The sequence below is a fragment of the Lagopus muta genome, chromosome 11, assembly GCF_023343835.1.
Source record: "Lagopus muta isolate bLagMut1 chromosome 11, bLagMut1 primary, whole genome shotgun sequence".
In the NCBI taxonomy this organism is placed as follows: Eukaryota; Metazoa; Chordata; class Aves; order Galliformes; family Phasianidae; genus Lagopus; species Lagopus muta.
The window spans coordinates 17480986-17500160 of NC_064443.1; the positions used below are offsets into that span (position 1 = coordinate 17480986).

Below are 19175 nucleotides of genomic sequence, written 5' to 3' on the forward strand. Positions count from 1 at the left end.
TTGGGGCAGGATTATCTGATACATATAGGTACCATCCAGCTCCATTTCTACTTCAGTAGAATTATCCAAACTTGGATTTCTTTTTTTTTTTTTTTAAAGGGTTCAAGCCATTTACACTTTTAAATGACACTAAAGTGCTTCTGTAGACCCCAGGTGTGTGTGAAGTAGGACCTTACAAAAGATTAAAAGAAAGATTAAAAAGAAACAGCTTTTTTCATCCTTTTTTTCCCCAAAACTTAGAAGCTTGTCAAGGTTTGATCGTTCCCCATCTGAAATGGAAACTGGTAACAGTGCACCAGGTTGATCCGTGCCTCCTTTGAGACCACCTACGACTTTTAGGTGAAGTTTATAAAAACCTGTGAACGGAATGAGATTCCTTATAAAAGTGGGATGATTTCCTCAAGAGCTGAATTTCTTCATTATCTAAGAAACATCTTTCTCATTCGCATCAGCCAGAAGTTCCAAGGCAACCCTGCATGATTTTATTTTTTTTCATACTGGTATAAAAAATGAGACAAGAGGAAAGAGGATATGGTTCCATGAGCATGACTCATAAAGATAATTTCTCAGTGGAAATTTTTTAGCACTTAAAAGGTTTAGAATGATTTTATGATTTTGTAAACCCATTTTATTAAGTGACTTCTGGTTTCAGCTGTTTTATGAACTGATTCCCAACAGTAAATTACAACCTTACCCTTTGGGAGTAAAGGCCAAACATGTGTTTTTTTCTTGGTTTAATTCATCATACGTTGACTGAAATGTCAAAGGAAATTAAAGCAAATTGTTATGTAAATCCTTGTGGGTACACGTTTCATTTCTGCAGAATAAACTTTATGACAAAAAAATGTTGTATGTTTTCTTGTTTGATTTTTTTGTTGTTGTTTTTATGTAGTGCATGTAAAACATTATATTGCTTTTTCCTTTCATACCACAGCTACCATTCTGCCATTTACCTGTTAACACCATTCCTCCTAACCCAGCTGTGCTTGGTGAATGGACCACGGACAGATTTTGCTTTCTTGCTTTTAGAAGCTCACCCCTTTGCCACATGGAGAGGATGAATGAGTCTCAGATATTACATATGATTATCATCAACCTCCTTTCCAGCTTTGTGTCATTTTGGGATTACTTTCACGTTGGGATGATCCTGATTAGATCATTTATTGCATCTTATGTTTCTGAGTCTTCAATGATGCAGTGGAACGTCATTTTACATAGAGAAAATTGGGGCATTTTGTTTTGAATCTATACTTCAATTACTCAATATCTCTTCCTGTTTTTACAGAATATCAAGGTAGTCACAGGAAGACACACTTTACTTTCCACTGATTGGATGGGAGGAATTTTTGACCTTGGAAAGTGGAGATGGTGTTGCTATGGAAACTAATACTTCTGCTGCCATTCATGAGCTGCAGCACAGGTAAAATGTTCTACTGTTTGTGTTTGTGATTGATAAATCTGTATCAGTATCATAATTCTTCTAGAAAGGCGAAGCAATTACCAAAACTAACAGTACTTATTCGCATGAACAAGTGATTAAGGAGCTTTTCATTAGGACATCCTTTAATTTTAAGCAACACGAGTTGCTGCCTTTGAACCAGGAAAGCATGTTTCAAGATCATAAGAAAAGTGTACTTCAGGTGATAGCTTTTAAAGTGAGGAAAAATTGCAATTGTCGCTTTGCTAACTACATGCATGTGAAAGGCATTTCCTAGTCACAGCACAATCAGGTCCCAAACCAGCAAATTTAAAGAACAGAAGACCATTGTGAGGTGTGTGGAAGTTTGGTGTCTATACTTTAAAAAAATACACCTTTATGTCTCATCTGCACTCATAAAGTGTCTTAAATCACATTTCAATTCATTTATGAATGATGAATTCCCAAACTGGTGAGAATCACAAGGACTGTCAAAACATAAATGCCAGAAATGAAGGGAAATCTTGCTTCTTGCTTACAGCAAATGCAGACATTTCTTCCTTCTTTGTCTCCAGTTGGCATGGTGATAGACCCTTGCACAACCCTTGTGGTCAGTGATCTAAAATCCAGGTCATCATCTCTATCCTCAGGTGGTATTCAGAGAAGAAAGTATGGTTGGAGGAGGCAGAACTGCTTTTCCCCATTCTCCTCCTTAAATATATCTTGTACTTAACTAAGTGAGCAACTTGCTGCTGATGTATGGTAAGGCAAAACGTTCTTTTCTTCCTGGATGACCATTGCTCACCACAAAGGTTCTCTATTCTGAGTTCATTTGTGTTTTTCTGAACCTTTCTTCTAATTTGAAACATGTAACTGGAAAATTCTGTTTCATAAAATCCTATAAGTGGAATTAATGCTTATGATTCATTACAGACCCATTTGAGACCAGGGTCCAACTGGTAACTTTGAGGTTATAATGAATTTGGGGATGAACTGACCTTTCACACTGTCTGTGATAAAAACCATGACAACTGACTTTTGCCTATAATTAATGTATTGAACTCTAAATAGCTGGTATGTTACTCGTGTACTTAGGAAGAAATTGTGTTAAAGTAACCTCAAATGATACTTAAATTAATTATGTACTGCATGAGTCAGCAGCTGTTTATAATAAAGAAGCTACAGAAGCAGACTGCAGACTGCAGTGGTATTTTAAAATACTATTTAAATTAAACTGCACAGTATTTTGTCTATTAATAGATTCCAGGTGAAAACGTAAATCTCAGGGCCTGACATTCTGTCAAATCAGTACTAAGTGCCTGTTCCAGTAACAAACAGCCAACATTTTAATCGTAATACACAATTTGCAGATTTCAAATAAGCAGTCACTCATTTAATCCCAGATATGGTGAAGAAAACATAGCGGCATGTTTATGAGCCTAATCTTCCCTTTAATTGCCTGCAATTGTAACTACACTGGGAGCCCACTGCACTGCCACAGAGCTTACCTGCCCTACTCGCTGCTTCTTACAGATTGCTTCCTTCTTTTCTCGTCTAAATTAAAGGTCTTATAGTGATTTTTTTAGAGTGTAGGACACCCCTACGATTCCTTGATTGCTTTTACCAGTGGTGAAAGAGATGGCGATCCAGAAATTTAAAACAGTGATGAGGCACAATATACCTTAGTGATGAACAAGATATTTAATACTCTTGTTTTATATTTCCAAATATAACCTTTCCCTTCGCTTTTTTTTTCACAAAGATTTCATTTTTCAAACTTTTTGTCATCTTCATCTCTCTTGCTAGAGGATCATCTTTTAATGAGACCAGTATCCTGGGCCAACGGAGCTAAAAGATATTAGGAACTCTCATTTACGTTAATGTGTTCAGGTTTTTGAAGACTTAATAGCTAAAAATGTAAATGATCTATATTCCTAAGCACCAGGAGCAGATCATGATGGCACCTGTGTCCTGATTTAGCTGTCAACTGAAGGAATTGCAAAGTGCCTACTGACTTCAGGTAGATAAGTTAAGTTGTACCTGAGTGTAAATTACTAATGTGGGCTTACGCTGATTTTTACTAGGCAGCACTCTGAAATACACTTGATGGTAATAGTCAAAGTTGCAGTTACGGGTAAAACTTCTTTGATTTATTATATGGATGGCTAACATCAGTGCAGGAGTGAGAGAACCGAGTGTGAGAGTTTGAAACTTGTCACAGTGCTAGAGAGCAGTCTTGTGGGCTGGGGCTTGAAAGGTAATTCAGGTTGTTAGATGACATTGGTCAGCCATTTCTTTCTTATCTCTACCTCAGTTATACCAGATGTGTAGAATGAAAATGAAATTGACCCATAAATGAATTTTAAGTCTAAGGATTACATTCGCTGCACAGTAAAGCTAGATATTATTAGCCCCCAAAATGGCAGTTCAGCTACTCAGAAATCAAATTGCTCTTATATTTCTCAAATCTTTGGAAAGCTTGTAGAAAGAGTAATATTCCTTCCAACTTTTGTTTTGCAGCAGTGCTTTATTATTTGACTCAACAAGGATCTTGGGGTTTTCTTGCAAGTGTCTTAAGGGATAAAAATAAAACAATGTATGCATGCCCAGTGACACAGTGAGGGAACAGGTTACACTTTTTTCACAACCCATTGCAATTTAAATGAGATAATCTGATCTAAGTGAAGGACCAGAAGCAAGAAGGGTGCTGAAGATAAACACAGAGATCATTACTTTTAATTCTGCGTGTTTGCTGAATGGACGTATGACAGCCATCTCCATACACCGTTGCTGAAATCTAAACATTGCTTGATACTAACGTGCTAAGCAAGAGCGCTCACTTTATGTATTAAAGATGTAGACAGAATTTTGAGAGGTTGATCTGGACAGAAGAGTGGCCTAAGCTTTCAAGAAAGAAAATAATTGAAGAGAAACAGGTGCTATTTGGTTTTCCCAGTGGATGATCTGAATACATGATACTGGGCAAACAAACAAGTCTGTTGGTAGCTCTCTTCACAGAACCACATGTACAGTCCCACTTTGGCACCAATTTCACTGCAACTATCTCAGCTTCCCTGCTTCCTTCCTGCACTTCTCTGTGGCTCTTTACCGTTCAGGAAGAGGAGGAGAGCTATCTTATAATTATTTCTGCAGTTTCTCTCTTCTTCCTGGACTGCTTTTACAAAATTTGCTTGCATTTCCCATTCCCAAGGGCTGCTGTGGTTCCTCTTTTCTCTGATTTCTTGTGGCTTCTGTGTTTGAAAAGCACACGCTTCAGTTAGAGTGCTTTGCAACCATCCCTTGGTCTGCTAGTCATCTTGACTCCATCATGGAAGCAAGTAGATTTTCCAAGGTTAAAGATGAAGAAAACAGAAAGTGTCAGGCACTTAAAAATAGCTGTGGACAATGTAAGTATGAAAAGCCAACCAGTTATTCTGAAGTTTTATTTTGGAAATGAAGGAGTAATTATGTTTTTACACTCTGTTGGCTTCTTAGACAAAATTCAATTGAAGATGCAACTGCAACCTCCTGGGCTGTGTTTTGGCCCATCATTTTGAAACTGCTAAATTAGAGAGAGAAATTTCCTGATGTAAAGTGTCCTGACGCTCCTTTGGGTCACAGCATGATGAATATTGAATACATCACATCCCACGCTCTGCCTGCAGTCTCTTGCAGATTTATTGTTAGCATAACAGCACCTTTAGGAATGGAACAGCAGACCATATATTTTAAGACAAGTGACATCTTTGCTATTTCTAACAGCAAACTGTGGAGAAGAACTAGTTTAGCCCGAAATGTTAGGGCGTTTCTGAACAACCCGAGGCTTTCAGAGACCCACTGATGAGTCAGAGGAAGATAATAATTAGGTCTCCCTTGGACAACATGGAAGTTCTGATGACTTTGGCAAGCAGTGACCCTGAAAGCTGTGTTTCTGTAAATGACTTCCAAGCATCTGGCGAGAGATGATGTCTGGTAATGCAGTGACCTTCTCAGGGGAGTGAAAAGTGACATTTAAAGAAAAACCTTTATTTCCATTTTATGGGATGCCATTTGGTTCAACTTGTTTCCTGATCGCAGTGAACAGTAAACATACTCCATTAAAACTAAGCCAGAAAATGAGAGCACCTAGTGGCCCTGGAGCTGCAGAGCCTGAGAGGGTGACAGACAGATGGAGAGCCTGAGGAAGGTGACTTAGTTCTTCCCTTGCTAGCAGTGTCCCAACTGAAATCCAGTATTCTGAGATTCTGATGCATAACTAGGACATGCTACTCTTTGAACTAGTAGAAAAAAAAAAAATAGACTCTTTAAAAAAAAAAAAAAAAAAGATATGAAAACGTGCAAGATAAAGGGAAAACATGACAGATAGGAAGGGAAAATAAGTGAAAACATGACAGATAGGAAGGGAAAATAAGTTATTTTTCTAATCCATCGCCTGGTTTTGCAGACATAGCATTTAGAAAATCTTACCGTAAATATTGCCTTAAGCTGGAGAGCAGGTGATTTGTGGAGAGTGAGCTGCTCTGCCTCTGTTCATTTCTAGAAGGGCTTACACAGAGCTGGTCTTTAATTTTAGGAATGAGAAAGAACAATGTTATTATTTCCATTTCCTGTCTCTTATCAGAACTGCAAACTGTTACTAACTTCAGGGCAAAAAGGAGACAAAATAAGCTAGTATCTAAGAAATGTGAATGTCTTCCTTCAACAAAAGGCAATGTAAAGGATGAATCCTCTTGTGACTAAGAGGGGTGGTGCTCAGGAAGCCCGTGAGCAATTTCTGGCTCTACCATTTACTGGCTACAGGAGTAGGAGGATGTTATCATGCACCATGGAGTTATTTCCTTCATTGCTCAATTCCAAGAGAGATACATTCACAACTGTGTGTGGTTTCAGCTGCCATGATAACAAAGCACGTGTAGAAAGGAATGATGATGCAGCAATGATGGTAACATCAGTAAAGAAATGGCAACCGACATTAGCAGAGCTGAGGACACAGCTTTGGTATTTTTACACTTCCACAGTTTGCACTGGAAATCTTATCACTTGTTTTGAAAAGGGAAGGACTAGAGCAAGGCTGAGAATTTCTGAAAGCCTCGCCCATTATGTTGGATTTTAAACACAGTTTTCATAGCTTTGCAGTAAAAAAAACAAAAGCCCTCTTCCCAGGCAGCCTTTCTAAATGGGCAACGAAGTGTATCACCATGATGCATTGTGTCAAACTGACTTGATGGATACGAGGAACGATGTCATCTAATGTTACATAACGTGGGCTAGACTCACGTTATAGAAGCACCTTCCTTATTGCATTTCCTTTCCAAGAAAAAATGTCTTTCTTGAATTCCCTCAAGTGCACAGACATACGGTGAAAAAGAGGTTAGAGCTCAGATGCTTCTTTGAGGGTCAATACACTTTCAAATTTTAGGTTGCATTGATTTAGCTGTCAGAAAGATGTTATTTACAGTTCCTGAAGTTAAGTGGAGCGTGCTAGAATTCATGGAAGTCATTACTGGAGGTTTATGTTTTCTGTGTAGCTCCAGTACAGAAGTTTTTCCTATAGCCTGGAAGGACTAACAGATTTTTATAGGGGTTTAAATAATTACTGCTTCCTAATCTCCTCAATTAGTTACTTTACATTAAGAAGAAATGTTATTTTTCTATATTGTGAATTTTACACGTTTTCTTTCTGTTTTATACTAAGTCATTTCATCTCTTCTTATGAAAGGCTCATTAACTTCATACTGGTACTTTAGAAATACTTCTTTTTTTCACTGCCAAGAAGTTAGCAGGTAATTAAGCGCTTAAAATATTTTAAGCACTGTCTTCACGAGCAATAGAAAATTTAAGTGAAGAAAAAAAAACCCACCTTAAACTGGCACTGTAACAGTTGACTTAAGTTAGAGACACATCAATGTTTTCAAGAGCAAATGAATATAGTTTCTATATTTAATATAAATCTTACTATCTATTTCAGTGGTGAAGGTATGAATTTTACTTCTGAAACTCCGTATCAGCTCATATAAGCACAAAACCAACTGCAATTGTGGATATGTTGTATTCTTCCATATTGCCCAGGGCTTCTTCCTGGCATTAGGGTCATCCATTGATTTTGTTCAAACCTGGAGACCTTTAGGAGGAAGGGGACAGTGAATTGCTGGCCTCTTACTTCTGTAACAATCTCACCATTAAGCTAGCATTTAAGACATTCTTTTGCTGAGGTTCATTATTTGGGCAGGGTGCTTTTATTAAGGAATGTTCTGCTAAAACCCTAGAGCTGGATTTTGAGATTCCCCATTTCGGTGTTGAAGTGGTGGCATCTTTCTCTGATATACAGTTACTGTAATCAAATCATGGATATAATAATTAAATACTTTCTATTGTTGAAACCCATTCCTCATTTGGAATGAGTTCCAACTGGCGTGTGGAAGGTTACATTTTAATATGCTCAGAGTGACAAATGTTCTTTATGAAATGAACAGAAAACCAGTTGTATTCTGTAACTTTCCACTAGTAGAAAAGTGCAGCAAATGGATAGGAAATACTGGAAGGATTTATTCAACTTTCAGAAAACAGAAGGAAGCACAAAAAATGAGTCAGCTTAGAAATGGAAACCCTGATCTAATTTCCATGTGTCTTACTATTCCCATCCAGCAGATCTGCACAAGCTGACATGGGTGAAGCCTTGCTCACCAGCTTTTAAGAGCTGTAACCATATCTGCTACTTCCACATAATCACAGGCTGATCATCCCTTCCATTGTTTGCAGAAGCTTGAAAATAAAATGTCTCTAGTTATTGATTTGCTACTTCTTTTTCATTTAGTGACTATTAATTGCTGTTTATGTGTGTGTGTTTCTTGTTGAGCAGAAATTAACACTGAAAACTCCTTGGAATTCACTGCATTCGTACCTGCTTGGCATTCCTGGGCAAAGCTTGCTCGTACAATCACTGTAACTGGGGTTTTCAAAAACCTGTTTCATTTTCTCCTCCAATCTCTGGTAGCAAAGAGAGATTTATGTAAACAAATTTATTTATTTATTTATTTTTAACTATTATTATTCTTGGTACTTGTCTGGGGCAGCAAATGAGATTGTCATAGAGTTTGAATCTGCAGAGTCATTTTAGATAATACAGTTTTATCCAGGCTCTGGTTCTCATGCCTGCGTTACCAACATAAACCTCCTAGGGTGTGTGGCATTTTTTTCATAACTATCTGGATGAGAAACTCCTGTGATTACCACTAAAATTGCTTGCTGTGTATGCATGGGAAGCCAACTCTGAGTCACATGCTGATCTGTAATTTGGGAAAAATACGGATGGATTAGTCTAGCAGGGCCATGTGTAAGAATGAAAATGTCTCAGATAGAGATGAGCCGTTGTTGACTGAAGCTATTACTTCTGTACCATCTGTAATGCAGTCCTCTCAATGGTCTTATTATATCCAGATCCTGTACTCTTCCTCGTTGTGGTGCTATTAACTCAAAACACGATCAAAATCTCAAGCCACATATGTATTTTCCATGAGATAGATTATAGTCCTGAGCCTTAAAATAATAATGCACGTAGATTCTTTTTATTTACCTTATCTTTGTTTTGAATTCTCCAGAACTCCCCTTTTCCATCTTCTCTCACCACATACAAGGGGTGGAATCTTTGTAAAACAAACCAAAAACCCTGAAACAAACAAAGGGAAAAGCAGCTTTTCTCTCTCATGGCATTGCACAGATTCAAGAATGGTGTAAAAGAACCACACTATTCAGGATCTGTGTCTATATTTAACAATATAGTTATCATCAGCAGCATCCATAGGTAGGGCTTTCTCAACAGGAGACCAACAACCCCCACTTCTGCTTCCTAAGGTCTGTGTAAGGGCACTCCATGAGACAGTCCTTGTCCCAGTAGGGTGGCTGAAAGAGGAAAGAGTCAGGTCAGCTTTGCTGTAGGAGGTGAATCTATGGATGATAGTAACAATCTCTATACCTTTACTTTTATAAGCTCGATTTTTAGATTCATTTGGGATTTTGGCAATAGGATTCCTTTTCTCCAGTATAGTGTAATACCATGGTATTTTGTCCTTTGTTCAATATTAATATATGCTTTATTGTTCTACTCTAATTATGTTCTCATTATTAAAGGGGCAATATGTTTTCCTCTGACAGATATTGCATCTCATTGTTACTGGATATTGGTTATTCTGTGCCATTGTTATTAATAATTTGTAGCAATTGAATCAGTATTATAATATTTCTCTTCTAAATCTCTTTTGCTGCTAATTAAGGCACTATCTGTGAAATTGTTTAGCTCCAAACACCATGCTCCTGCTTTTCAACCCACTGTAATTGCCTGAAAGTCATTCATTTCTACTTACGTAAGTCAGATCTTTTAATCAAGGCTCCTGTGAGCTTTGCTATGGCGTGAGCTGCTGTCAGTAGGAATGAAAAGTTCTCATGGACAAAGATATTTTTGTAGTGACAAATGCACCTTTCACTGTAGTCCTGGAAGGCCTTAGAAATAGAATAATTGTACTTGATGGTTCCAAACTGGGCACAAAAGAAGAGGGAGGGCTTAGAGGGAAAAGTGAAAGATTACTGAAGTAATCCAACTATTGGAGATATCAGCAAGGAATGTCACCGTAGCTTTGGGACATCTTCACAATATGTATATAAGATCACATCTATCAGACTGCGTTCTTAGGAACAGGCAACATCACTGCTGTTCCCACGCAGAAGACACAGATGGTATTCTGGAGCCATTAAGGGAAAATTCATTAATAGTTACGGAATGTATTGATGTACATCTAAAGTGAGCGTGACTCCTTTTTTTGTGGTAGGAAATCTGGCATTATCTGTATATTACAAACATTTTACACAGATCCTTGAAAATCAAAACCTCCGTGTCCAGTTCCTTCTGAAATCTTTTTGTCTGGGTGCAAGAAGACAGCAGACAGTGCTCCTGAAAGCCATGTGCCAGAGCAGTTCTGCAGGCACTTGCAGGTGTGACTTGTGCACACCAGTGCCATCGTTAGATGAAACTTGATTTCTGCATCTTCTTCAGTGCAGTGCAGCAGTGCTGTAGCTACAGGCAGAGGCATGCTGGGCTGTCCCATCTCACCTGCTGGCAGTGCCACCCTGACACTGATAGGTGGGTGCACTGTTTGCAACTTGATCCCCTTAAAAACTAATTGATGCAAAGCTCATTATCATTTGGGAGAATCATCTCCAAAAATAGGAGCATGCTATAAATTCAGAGAACAAACCCTTTCCATCAGAATGAGCTTTTGCTGGATTGCTGTGTGCTCTTGGACAGACCTTTGTTTCTGTTTCTTTATGGCCCTAGCAGACATTCAGGCTGCCATTCCTCCCAAACAGCAACTTTGTCTCCGTCTAATAGACTGTGCCCTGAACTCAACCTTAAAATGGCTTTGGAGTTTAGAGTAAAATCCATCCAAACTTTGACTCGTGCTCAGACGGCCTCCCCACCAACAGAGAAGTGATTTATGGAACACAATTTCTTCATCCTCTCATACTGTTTCACTTCATACACTTATGCCAAATAGTTTGTGATGATTGATTACTTTTCCTACAGCATATATTAAAAATGTATGCTGGAACAGGCAATGTGAAAAAAATCCAGGGTTTAATCTCCACTAACATCTTGATGAGCATTAATCAGATTTATATTTCACTCATATTAGTCTAACGCTATTGAAATCACTGACAATAATGTAACTTAGATCAGAATATAACATTATACCTCCAACTGCTGTTTCTAATTAGATTTATTCTATTTTGTGCAGAGTGTAGCAGAAATAAAGGAGTTTTCGCAGTGTCTTTCTTATAAACATTTGTAGTCTTCCAAAAAAAGTAATTGTTTGCTCCGGGGCAGAGTAAATACAGTCATTTCTGCAATAGATTTAGAATAGATCATATTTGCCTGACGAGTGACCTTAGCAGCAATGACTTGTCATCTTCTAATTAGTGTACGCTTATTTTTTCCACTAAATTAACCCCCAGCCTCTCTTAAAGATAACCTGATGGTATACCGAATCCTGTGTCGTGTTGCAATTAAAATGGTGCTGCACATGGACTCCTCCAATTTGCCTTAAGAAAAGTACGTCTCTGTATTGAATTGATTATGAATTCGATAGGCAGTTAAGGAATAACCTCATCATGCTGAAAATTCACCATGAGAGCTGGGGAATAGGAACACCTCCATGTTATTAAAAAAAAATGTCTCAAAGTACAGAGAGCAAACAAGAAGCCAGGTCTTACTATTACTCCTGGATGTTTGCTTTTGAAAGAAATACATATATATACTTCTCATAAAATCCAAAGCCGCATGAAGTCTGTCTGGGTTGCAAGTTCATTTTTGTTTCCATGTGTATTTTCAAGATTTCTATGACAAAATGTTTAAATTCCCAAATATTGAAGGGTTTATCCTCACTAAACCTCTGAGGGTGTTTTGTAGTGACATTTACTTTTACAAAGCTTTCTTCATTCAAAATTCAAAAGCAGTACAGTGGCTAAAGTAAGAAACAAAGGACAACACTCTGCTCTTGGTCAGCAACATGACAGCATCAAAATGGCCTTTTCTCAGTCAGATACTAAATGCAGTGTAAAATTGCATCAGCTGCCAGTGCTTCCCATAACATCTGTATGACATGTAACATCTGTATGAAAGAAAGCCTGAAACTCTGGAGACAATATCCAGCCCAGTTCCCATTTTGTCCCTTAAGACAGCTGATCTCTGCTTTTTTAACTAGAATACTAAAACGTATGGTTTGAAAATCACGCTGAAATTCACAAGTATTATAAGAAAACTTAACGTGAGCTAAGATTTCATGTTGCAGTCTAGTGCACACAAAACATACATAGCTATTTGTATGGGTAAAGGGTGAGAAAAGAGCAGTTTTGCCAGCCCAAAGTTGGATATCACTTTTGCAGGCCAAGATAATAAACCAACAATATTTTATAATGCACTGACATTTAACTAAAATGTCCATGCAGTTTCCAAGATGATAGAGACGTGAAAATACTACCAAGCAAAAAATAAATTCCTGTAAACAAGGTGCAATTCACCTGGCTGCAAATAGCAAGGAGAGGAAACAAAAGCACTATGCTTTGTTTCCTTTAAAACTCTGCACTGTAAACCTGCCTAAATTAGACTGGTATCTATTGTTGATTATAGCACTCCCCAGAAATATGGCTTTCGGATGTTTTGTCATAACTCCACAGTGATACAACACCACAGACACATTAAGCATTAGTCAGGATCATACGATTTTCCAGCTACTACATGTCAAAAAATATACTGTCAGCCTGCTGGGACAACTGCGCCGGCAGATGGATGACACCAGGCTGTGATGGATGGGCTGCAGCACAGCAACCCCTCACACACCTTTGCAATGCTTTACCCTTGTGGGGCAGACCGGTATTCCAATGCCAAAACTCATCGAATTTGGCAGATCAAGAGCCTGAACTCAGTTCTGTCATTGCGGACTGGAATCCTCCACTTGTTTTTTCTCTCTTCTGATGTTTTGTTTGACAATGTTTTAATTTTTATGTTACTTAATTCTTTCTGCTTTTGTGCCCCTGCATCATGATTGGTTTTTGCACTGCGTGTTAATGCTTGTATTATCCCTGTAATGGAATCCTCTCCACCCCACTTGTGTTGGTGATGAGGAGGGACAACCCCTGTGCTAAGTGCACTCCTTCCTTTGGTGCATTACAAATCAAACTACTTCCCCCTTTTTTCGCATCTGCTTCAGTTTGAATTTCACCACTGGCAGAGATGAAATGACTAATTTCTGCCTTATGCAGAGAGTCCTCCTGCAGTTCTTTCTGCACATCTACTTTTTCCCTGAATAGTTGTCATTTAATGCCCCGTTATCTTAGATGGCACTCATTTAGTGGTTTATTAAGCAGTAATTTAGCAGCCTGTTATCAGTTCCTACTGTAGCTAAGAAAAATATGCAATCCAAGTCCACAAGATTTGTGCAGAATTACAGCATTTTTGTGATTTTTGCATTAGAGAAAAATTACAGTAAAGGCATACATCTGAAATGTTTAGCCTGCATTTCATTACTGTTCCTCCACTGAGGCCTCCAACAGAATGTTGGATTGCCCTGTCTTTATTTCTGCTTCCAGCCTGGGCAGTGACATTGCACAAAATTGTGCAGGTCTCAATGAACTGCGTTAAGCATAAGGATGCCCCAAGCCTGCCTTCTTCCCCCTGTGTTCTGAAGTTTTTGGAATGTTTTCAGATGGGGAGAAGGCAGAGGGCTTACATTAGTCTTTATAAGCTTCTTAAAAGAAAAAGGAAAATAGGAAGTTTAAATGAAAGCAAGGGCAAGAGCAGCAGAGTGTGCCCTAGGCATTAATTGCAGGGGGATCAGTGTGACTCACAGCAGGAAAATACTCAGTTTTGCAAAATAGAGTTGAGGATAACAAAGTCTTGATTTGAAACCATTGCTTTCAAGATCTGGATAAAATAGAAATATTAATAATTTCTGTTTCTTAAAATTGCCGGATTACAAGCGTTTAAGTTAAAGATAAATGAAGCAAGAACAAAGATACAGAGGTGCCAGCCTGCTAAAATGAAAATAGTAATGAAGTAGACAGAAGTATAGATATAGGTGTATTCTTTTGTAGAAAAGCATTTCTGGTAGTGGTTTCCCCCTGGAAACATGCATCAGAGGCACACAGGACAAATCTTACAAACTCTTCCCCAGGTGGCGCAGCGTCCCACACTCCACTGGTTTGCACTTGGAGTGAGAGCTGCCAGAATAATGAACAGGGACACCCAGGAAGGACGGTTGGGCTCCCATTTGTAAGAGCACAGCACTGAAATGAAGCCATCGGGAGGGGAAAGGTGTAGCAGAAGGCTTCTCCAGTTGACAACTTTTTCCCCTGGTTTTTCAGCCTGCCTACATCACCAGCTCTGTTTCCCCTTCATGCTCCTGGCCCTCAGCCTACCAGTGGCTGGCATGGTTCCTCCTGAGCCCTTCCCTTCCCATCTCTGCTCCACAGCAGAGTTTCAGTGCAGCCCTATCAGCCCATGTATATTTTCTCCATTCCGTTGTGTTTTGTTTTGCTATTTGTGCTGTCATAGAGAAAGGTCTTTTTTTTTTTTTTCTTGAATGGAAAAGAACAATAATTTGACAGTGAGACATCCTTGGCTTTCCACACATCAAAAATGTTGGTATTAGCCTCCTTAAAACAGCAACTAAGGACAAAAATTGTCCGAGAACTCCACTGCTAGCTATTACTTTCCCAAGCATGAGCATTTACAAAGTTATGTTTGTTGCTGCTGTGAAATTTTAGGATGCCGTTACTGGAATGGCTTTAACTTCATTTGTATTTGCTCAGAAAAAGATCATCATGAAGATACTAAATAGTCACAGAAGATGATGGCTTCAAATAGTGTCTTTTGGCTGATCTATAATCATTTGCTTTGGCAATTTTATTCAGGAACATTAGCACTGATCACTTATGCTGTGTTCCTAATTATTTCTGAAATATTGTGCTGTTGCTCATGCTGAAATGCGTAACGAGCAAAGCAGTAGGTTAGTTTGGAATGCAATGCTCTAACCAGTTTTTAATCATTGAGTGATAATGATAGCTTGTGTTTTGACTTTTACTGTTTAATTGCCAGTAATAAAGCAAATCTTCATTGATGATATTTAGCAGAGTTCAGTTTCATTTATCTCTGTTTATCCTATTTATTGTAAAAGTGCCTGAAAGCTTTCAGTGCTTGACACAATAGCAAAACACACAGTGCAATTTTTTTTTTTAGATTGTCCAATATTTTCCACAATAGATGGGTTATGATGCTCTTTTGTGGGGAAATACTGTACCTCCCTGTTATCAGCTGGTTTTCAGAATGCACTGAATGTCTCATGGTGGAGCTGCGTCCCATGAAATCCCAACCAGTTCTTTTTCTGAGATAGAGGCTTTTTACATCACTATTTCTCTTCTGCTGTTTATGACACTCAGGATTTTTGTTTGTTTTTCCTAGAATGCCAAAATTATAAAAATTAACTATAAGCAACCTAAGGATGAACCAGATCTGCAGGTGATTCTACAGAATACTGGTTCATATCAAGGGTGCATCCAACCTATCGAATGGCAGTCAGACAAAAGCAGATACCTAGAGAAGAGTGAGAGAGCAGAGATGCTCTATGGCTGGAATACTGTATTACTTTCATACTACATACAAAGCAGTACAGAAGCAGAATGATTTTATTTGGGACTGTGAACACAGAGCAGAGGAGCATGCCATGCCCTTGCCCTGCAGATGTTCTCAATCTGCATAGCAATGCAAGGAGCTAGGAGCAATGTGGAGATAGTTCTGCTCGAACCCTGAGTGTTTTGACCAGCCAGTTATCAGTATTGAAATAAACAAGACCTGATATCTAGTTTAATTTTAAGTTCCACGTTTAGTTTCAGTCTACTAAAGTAGTGTCAATTCTGTGACAACAAGCTTATGAGAATCAGTCATCACAGCATATGTGAGATAATACCTTACTTGATAAATGTAATTTAAATTAGGATATTCCTTTGGTTTAGAAGTGTTATAAACACCTCTTGTATTCCCCTTCAACTACATGTAGGAAAATAAAAACCCTTTTAATCTTGTCTGGCTTGACACTACCTTGATTTTTTTTCCCAAGATTTTATTCCCCAATTATCAATCGTTGGCAAACAAGGAGTGGCAGTCTGGGATTCCTTTTTCCTATGTTCTAAAGAGTTCAGCCATGGTGATAATTTGTGCCAGAAGTATAAATTCTTTCCACATGCCTTTCTTTTATTCTCTTCATGATCTCTATTATTTTTTTTATTATTATTCTGGAATATGAACCTTCCTATATGCATACAGAATTGTTTCTGATGTCAAGTTCTTACAGCTAGTTCCTGCCTCATTCATGCCTGCTATTTAAGCCTTGGTGGGAAAAGCTAACATCTATGAAACAGCCTTTTAGTTCCAGTTATTTAAAGTAAATAAGCAGAATTTAAATAACATGTACACACAGCTTAAACATCCACCTCCAATTTAGGTCCCCTATAATGGTGATTGTATCTAGCTTTGTACAAGGTCTGGGAGTCATAATACTGCAAAAAACAAAACACTGCTTCACATTACGACATGTTTCTTATTGAACATAAATGGGAATTACAAAGCATGCCCTCTGGAAACAAAAGAGGAATTGTTGTTTGCTTTAGTACATTCAGGCTACTTGCAAACTCGCCCTTTTCATCATTTCTTTTTCATTGTAATGTGGCTGGATTTTTGCTGCTAAGTATCTGCGTGCAAATAACGCAGCTGGCATTGATATCCAATAGCTCTTGCACACAGAATTGGTACTGCTTTTGAACACAAAAGTATTTAGTGAATCAATCATCATTTACTGCACGTGATAAAGCCAGTACTCATAGAAGAGCAAAGATATGTTCTTCCCTCTTTCCTTGCAATATGCTTTTTTTTTTTTCTTGTAAGATTCTATGTGTGCTATGTATGCATTTAAGTATAGACTAAATGTAAGTTACATAGCACAGTGTTTTCACACACAGAGAGAACTGGAGCTTCACTTGCACCTATTCTGTTCATTAGCGATTGATTCAATGCCCACTGAAGTTCATGAAAGGCTTTCACTGACTTCAAAGCACTTTGGCTCATAAGTTGACTCTCTAAATAGGAAAAGAAAAAGCTTGATAGGGCATGAAACTATATCTACTGCCAGCCATAAAACCGTTAGCCAAACTTAGCACCCATCAGGCTGCTGAGTGTTTTCTATGCTGGAATTACAGTCATGCTGGGGAAAAAAAAGAAAAAGAAAAAGAAAAAGAAAAAGAAAAAGAAAAAGAAAAAGAAAAAGAAAAAGAAAAAAAAAGAAAAAGAAAAAGAAAAAGAAAAAGAAAAAGAAAAAGAAAAAGAAAAAGAAAAAGAAAAAGAAAAAGAAAAAGAAAAAGAAAAAGACATATTCTTATAAATGTAGTTGTATTTGATTTGTATTTTCCCAACAGATTACCCAAGTCTTTCTGCCATAGGGTGGGAAAGAAGAAAGGTGCCAGGAAAGATTTGTGTAAATGATCTTGAAGGTTTAAAGACTTGGTTGTCTCGGATACTTCAGCCAAGAACGTGGAGAGGGCGGGGATCAGGGTAATAAAGCATTTCATTCCAAGTCCTTGAAACTGCTCGTACAGTTTATCCTAACATAGAAAAAGAGAAAAGAGAGACAGGGCTATTCCTTCCCCAACAGATGCTCAGGAGCTGCAGGATGGAGGTGGAGGTGCAATTCCTTTTTGTCTCTGTCTCCGGAGTCACTGGATGGGAATTAGGGATGCAAGGCAAGATGCTTAATGAAAAGACTGAAACAACTCTGAGCATGAAGTTTGGAAGAAATTTTTCACAAAGCAGTTGGGGTTTTTTGTCTGTTTTTCATGTTGAGTGTAAGAACTCTGTAGCTTGCTGAGTTGTTATGTACTCTTTGAAGCTAATGATTCTGTCTCTTACAATTTATGCTGTGCATCTGTCAATAGGGGCAGTGGAGCTTTGGGGTCATCACCAAAAAAAAGTGGAGCTGACCAACACGAGCAGTGGTAAAAATTATCTGAGCTTAATTAATTAAGATAGTAAATCATAGTTAAATTTTACACACACACAAAAAAAAAAAACAGTTGCAAAAAACCAAAGTGTTGGATTTGTTTAACTGGCAAGATAGTACATGATATAGCTGTTATCTTTTCCTGTATTGTGAATTATTGAATTAAGCCTTCAGTCAGTTTGGCAACAGTGCCAAACGAATATCACAGCAGTACAATGCAGCAAACAGTATCTGTCATTGAATCTAAGTCTCACTTATAACCGAAATTACAGTGAACAAAGTGCTTGTGCAGTAGATTGGAAAAGGTTCGTTATTATTTATTCATCTTGCCTAGTAACACAAAAACTAATGAAATTTCATTGAGAAGAGTGCACGTCAAGATTACTATACATCATAAAGACACATCCCTCTAACTTCATTGTGGATATTTGTCTCTGTAATTAGATGTCTGTTCCACAATAGTTCTGTATCTGAAGGACATGGCCAAGTTCATGACATAAAACAAATCACCTGCACAAATGAAAAGGCTTCCTTTATCTTGTCTACATCTTGCACGGCAGCACAAAAGCCTTCAGAAAATCTTTCCATAAAGGCCACAAAGTCATGCATGGCTAGCAATTCTAACATTGTTTCCTTACCTGCTTGTTATTTTTAATTAAATATTGCGTTAATATAATTCATACACTGTGGTATTTATATTCCCCATAGCCCTATATTTGGAGCACAGTGTTTTTACACATATCTAAATCTGTGTTCATCTCTAGCCAAGAGTAGAAATCAGCAAAACACCATTCAGAGTGCATCAGTTACGAGCAATTGTACAACACTGTAGCTTCAACTTATGGAATAGAATATTTCGGGAATATTTTGCTTTTGAATTGAATGCTGTTAACATCATGTAAATGCAGGGTTAGGTTTGATTGCAGTACTTAGTAGGATATTATGAGAGATATCAAATTTGGCATTTAGAGATCTATCATTAATTAATTTGGAATTAGAAGGCGTGCGTCTATTAGACCAAAACACAGGTGGAGAGTAAATTCACTGATACCCAATTATATTAAAAAAAAGTGTGCTTAACAGTTAAAGCAATAGTGGTTATCATAATAAAACTGTAAAAAGTGTTTGAAGCTTTAGTTTTGGACAAAACTTTTGTCACTGTG

At 37.9% G+C, this 19175-nt stretch overlaps 1 protein-coding gene across 1 annotated transcript in view; it reads left to right on the forward strand.

Moving 5' to 3' along the window:
* LOC125698838 (contactin-6-like) overlaps window positions 1-19175 on the forward strand; it is a 139804-nt gene that overhangs the window by 23509 nt on the left and 97120 nt on the right. Inside the window, exon 3 of the mRNA XM_048957669.1 lies at window positions 1286-1420. Coding sequence (XP_048813626.1) covers window positions 1366-1420 — 55 coding nt within the window. The 5' untranslated portion in view covers window positions 1286-1365. The remainder of the gene's footprint in view (window positions 1-1285; window positions 1421-19175) is intronic.